Raw genomic sequence first — 5,192 nt, 5'->3', positions numbered from 1 at the left:
AATATGTTAATTTTCAATAATTTTACTATTTGAAAATTCAGTAATTGTCCTTAGTTGAAGGACATTTTGGAATTTTAGATTTCAAGTATAAGTGCAAGAATTTAAGTGTTGACGTGAAAATTATTCAATTTTTGAAATTCAATTTGAAAATTAATGGCAAGAATTAATTTTTTTTTAAAAGGAAAGGAAATAAATAGTATAAAGCAGATTAAGGAAATTATTTAAATGTAATTATACTTTTAGTAATTATTATTATTATTATATTATTATTATTATTTTATAAAATAAAAGAAGCCCATCCCTTCTCCCTCACGCACGAAACCTTTCTCACCAAATTTTCCTCTTGCTGTCACGACCTCTCTCGCTGCCGCCTCCCTCACTGCCCAAACCCTCTCTCGCTGCTGCCTCCCTCACTGCCCAAACCCGATCTCGCCGCCGCCTCCCTCACTGCCCAAACTCGATCTCGCTGTCGCCTCCCTTACTGCCCAAACCGACCTCGCACCGCTCGCCTAGCCTGAGAGCGCCGTCAGAGTCGCGCCGCTCGCCTAGCTAAGGAGTCGTCTGAGTCGCCGCCACTCCTAGCCACGAATGTCGCCGCCGCTCTAGCCCCTTGACCACCGCGCGCCACCACCGATCCAGCCTCCTAACCGCCACGTGTCGCGTCGTCTTCCAGCAGCTTGACTCTTAGATTTTGGTAAGATCTATTTTGGTGGTTGGGTTTCTTGAAAGATTTTGGATGCCCACTAAGTTGGATTAAGGATTAAATTAGTCGCATTATTTTGATTTTAGATTTGAGTTTGGGAAATTACAGCAGCGACTGTCGAGCAAATTCAAGATCATTCGACAAGAGTTTTGGTAAGAGTTATGGTCCTTATTGTTGGTTTGTGGGCACGCTTTGATTACTGAATTAAGTTTGACTTAACCCTTATATCTTTAAGGTTCCAAGTCGTCGTCCATTGGGATTTAAATATGTTAGAGGAGATTTTAGAGTCGAAATCTTGGGAGTGACTGTTGATCAAGTTCTTTGGGTAAGCTTTTGGGTATTGTGGATTTGAATATGAGATTTCGCATATTTGTTGGACTGAAATTTAATGGTTGTATTCGTATGTTAGGGCCGTTACTTCAAACCGCGGTCATCGTTGGTTATTTGATTTTATCTGTGGAATTTTGATTAAGGTAAGTAATCTTACTACTGAACTGCCCATGAGCCAGGCTTTAGTTGTATGCTAGTATGATAAGTGTATGTTTTGGCAAATGTTAGCATGATAAATTATAGTGTGATCTGAATCAAAGTATATTCTGGCACGAGATCTGAATTGTTTTAATATACACATAGATACTTGAATTCTAGTAAGAGATGGTATGTGTTTCCATATGATTGTATCTGACCTGATGATGTTAAGGTATACATGTATGTTGTTAGAACTATGATGTTAAGGTATACATGAATGTTATAGAACATGTTGTTGAGGTATATGTGTATGTGGGAGAGTCATGGTATCAAGGATTACATGTATGTCATAGATTCGTACTGTGATGATTTTGATGTTGAGATCGTGCGAATTTTGTACTAATTAGTTAGATGCCCATTAGATTTTGTATTTCCTTCAGGATTCACCATTTTGTGTTTCCTTCGGGATTCACCAGTTTGTGTTTCCTTCGGGATTTACCGAGGTAGTGGGCAGCTCTTTCTATCTGACCTCAGCAATGCATATGAATTCTCCTCTTTCCTTAGCTCTTTCTATCTGACCTCAGCAATAATGCATATGAACTTTCCAAGTATCTTCTTTCAAAAAAGTGAGAAGACAAATCCTTATTCCCTTCCTACAAATCCCAAATACCCCAAACTTCTCTTTTCTTTCTTACTTGAATTAATTTCAAATAAAATGGAAGGAGACAGAAAGAGGGACTTTCAAAACCTTCACAATGAACAAAATGATCTACCTTCTCAAACTAACCCTAAAAGAATCTCCAGCAACTCTACTATTCCTACATCTGGGTTTGCTCTTCTTCTTCTTCTCTTTCTCCAACTTCTTCTCCTTTTTCTTCTCCTTCTTCTTCTTAAGGGTTTTCTGTGGTCATTAAATCATGGGGTGTTTTTTGTTTTTCTTAGTTCTGAACCTGTGTCTGACATTATAGCTAAGATTTTGTCCCATCCATTTTGGCCTCAAATGGAAGCTTCTATTCGTCGAGTGGTAGTTTTACTTCTCTATCTCTCTACTTTTTTGTCTTTTCACAATCAATGTTCAAACTATATTTTCATTATTCATTCTTTTCTTTTCAGGTTACAGAGGAATTCGATAGCAAATTTAAGTCTCACTTTCATTTCCTTCCACCAATTACATCTCCAAGGTTAGTATTTTTCGAATACAAAATCAATTACTTTGATTTGATAAATATTTGAAGCCTTCATTTGGTAATCATTTCATTTTTTATTTTTTGTTTTTTAAAATTATACTTATTTCCTCTCCATTTCTTACCATGATTTTCATTGTTCTCAAGTACAATAATTGAATTCTTAGTCAAATTCCAAAAACAAAAACAAGTTTTTAAACTATTTTTTTTAGTTTTCAAAATCTGACCTGATTTTTTAAACCATTGATAAAAAGTACAACAAAGGAAGAAATTTGGAGGTGGAAATAGTTAATTTTAAAAAATAAAAACAAAAAACCAAATGATTATCAAACGTGGTATTGATTTTTGGTTTTTAATTTTAAAAATTTAAACTTATAATAAATAATACTTCCAAGACAAATGCCCAAGTTTTGAAATAGTTCTTAAAAACTTTTTTTTTTTTTTTTCAGAACTTGGCCATTGAGAATTCAATAAAAACTGAAACTCACAATTGAAAACTTGAAAAAAAAAAGTATAAATTAAAAAGAAATCGTTACCAATAGTGTTAAAGTAATTAATGTCTTTTGCATTGCTTTGTTTCATTTCATCATTATTGTTTGCAGCAATATCCAAAGGAAGAAACGACCAAGTTTGAGTTATGTTTTCTCAACCAAATTGCTTCCACTATTTTTACCAAGAAAGAGATAGAAACGGGAAATGGAGATGTATTACGCATTGATGTCAATAATTTCAATGCCATCGTCTCCGACGGTCCTTTGTCGATGGCACAAATTGAGGTCGTCGTCCTCGATGGAGACTCAGATGAGTTCATCAACCAAAACATTTTGTCTCAAAGGGATGGGAAAAGACCATTAATTATAGGAAATGATTTGAAACTTCATCTCAAAAATGGAGTTGGTTTCATCAAGAGTTTGAGCTTTACTGACAATTCAAGCTGGGTGGGATCTAAACAATTTCGATTAGGATTGAGAATCGTGAATGAGAAAATTCTAGGCAAGTTTTCAAGAATTAAAGAAGCTGTCTCTCAAAAATTCAGAGTCTTGGATCATCGAGGAGAAGGTAAGTAACCTTACGATTATCAACTATATTCAAATGTAAAGGATGATAATTCACAAGATATATGAGGCCCGATTTTGGTAATCATTTCATTTTTATTTTTAGTTTCTAAAATTTAAGTTTATTTTTTATCAATTCTTACAATGATTTGTATCTTTTTTAAGTCGGAGAGTTGAATTCTCAGTCAAATTTAAAAAATATATTTTTTTAAAACTACCTTTTTAAGTTTTTTAAAAAAATTGTTTGTTTTTGGAAAACATCTTTGAAAGCATTGGTAAAAAGTAAACAAGAAATTTAGAAGTGAAAAGAGTGTTTATAGGTTTTTTTTTTTTTTTTTCAAAAAGATCAAATGATTATCAAATGAGACATTTTATGCCTTGAGAAGTAATTTATGGAACTTCGACGTTCCCTCTGAAGATCTTTCTCAAACCTTAATTTACTCAGGAAAATATTGTTTAAATTTCTCCTTTTCCCAACTCCCTCTATTCATAATGGAATATCATAGCTTTTAAAATATTCTATGGACATTCCTATCATCCTAGCTTTGTTTTTTGTTTTCTTAATATAGTTTCTTTTACTTCAATTCCATAGCGAACAAGAAGCATCACCCTCCACAAAGGGAAGACGATGTATGGCGATTGGAAGGAATCAGAAGAAATGGTGTTTATCACAAAATCTTGACTTCTCAAGGCATTAAAACTGTTGATGATCTCTTAAAAACCAATCTTGAAAAGGGTCCTCTTTACTTGACAAAGGTAATCTAAAAGAGTATTTAAAATTCTTCATCATTACCTAGAAAATGTTAACAATATTTCCCTTTTCATACGTTGAAGTTACTTAGTAAGAATGTCTCAAACAAGATGTAGAATGCTTTGGAATGTGTAACAAGAAATGTCGATCCTCTTGTCAACTTTGATCGACGTTTTGAGGTTTGACGACTAATTTCCTCTATACACTTAAAGATGTCGTCTGTTGGATTGACTTTTGAATACTTTAGAAAGTCAATCCAAGCAAATATACTAAAATGTTCATATTTTTCCGCTAAACCATTTTTTTTTAGTTATAGAAAGATGCAAGATTTGTTTGGATTTGAAGGCAGGGGAAGTGAAGGTTTTGAAGGAAATTTAGAGTAAGAGAGCAAAGGAATTCAAAGGATTGGAATAAGTAATTAGTTGCACAGATAATGTAACCGAGCTTTTACTATTATTCGTACAATTTACGATTTATCCATTGTTTATGTATATCTAATCTAATCTATACATGTCATTTATGTTTTTTTTTTCCTTATTTTATTTTATTCCAATAAAAGAAAAAAGTCAATAGATACTATATAAAAAAAAGATCGACAATGAATTAAATAAATAACTTTTTAAAGGATGTCAAGACTTCAAATATTAATTATTTCACATTGAAGTAACACAATATTATATTTCATGATTATTATGAGACATATACGTTACGATTGACACATTAAATAATTGTTCTAGCTTTAGAATTAATTAGTAGCAATGTAAATTAAGTCTCTTTATATATATACCTTTAATGTTTCTTTTCTTTTTTAAAAGAAAAAAAAAACTTATATCCATGTAGTTTTTTTTTTTTTTTAAAAAAAATAGAGAAATAGCCATATACTTATATATAACATTAAATAGATTTCTATTTGTAATATATATTTTGAAATTCCTTCATTAATCGATTGAAATTTTGGACTAAGAATTTTTGTTAAAATATAACAAAAGATTAATTATTAATCCACGAGAGAAGGCTCAAATTCCTTATTA

The 5,192-nt window shown here is 32.2% G+C and overlaps 1 protein-coding gene across 2 annotated transcripts in view; it reads left to right on the top strand.

The window, feature by feature from the left end:
• The first annotated feature begins 1,717 nt into the window (after positions 1-1,717).
• Positions 1,718-5,192, top strand: part of LOC120071617 (calmodulin-binding protein 60 B-like) — a 5,005-nt gene continuing 1,530 nt past the window's right edge. Inside the window, exons 1-5 of one of the 2 annotated variants that reach the window (XM_039023966.1) lie at positions 1,718-1,999; positions 2,114-2,195; positions 2,285-2,352; positions 2,958-3,414; positions 4,003-4,166. In XM_039023966.1, the coding sequence (XP_038879894.1) occupies positions 3,117-3,414; positions 4,003-4,166 (462 nt within the window). In that variant the 5' untranslated portion in view covers positions 1,718-1,999; positions 2,114-2,195; positions 2,285-2,352; positions 2,958-3,116. Of the gene's footprint in view, positions 2,196-2,284; positions 2,353-2,957; positions 3,415-4,002; positions 4,167-4,244; positions 4,716-5,192 lie in introns of those variants that run through there. The other variant, XM_039023967.1, reaches the window with a different exon arrangement.

Source organism: Benincasa hispida, chromosome 2, assembly GCF_009727055.1.
Source record: "Benincasa hispida cultivar B227 chromosome 2, ASM972705v1, whole genome shotgun sequence".
Lineage (NCBI taxonomy): Eukaryota > Viridiplantae > Streptophyta > Magnoliopsida > Cucurbitales > Cucurbitaceae > Benincasa > Benincasa hispida.
Note: the sequence above shows the minus strand (reverse complement) of the source record. Positions and strands in the feature narration are given on the sequence as shown.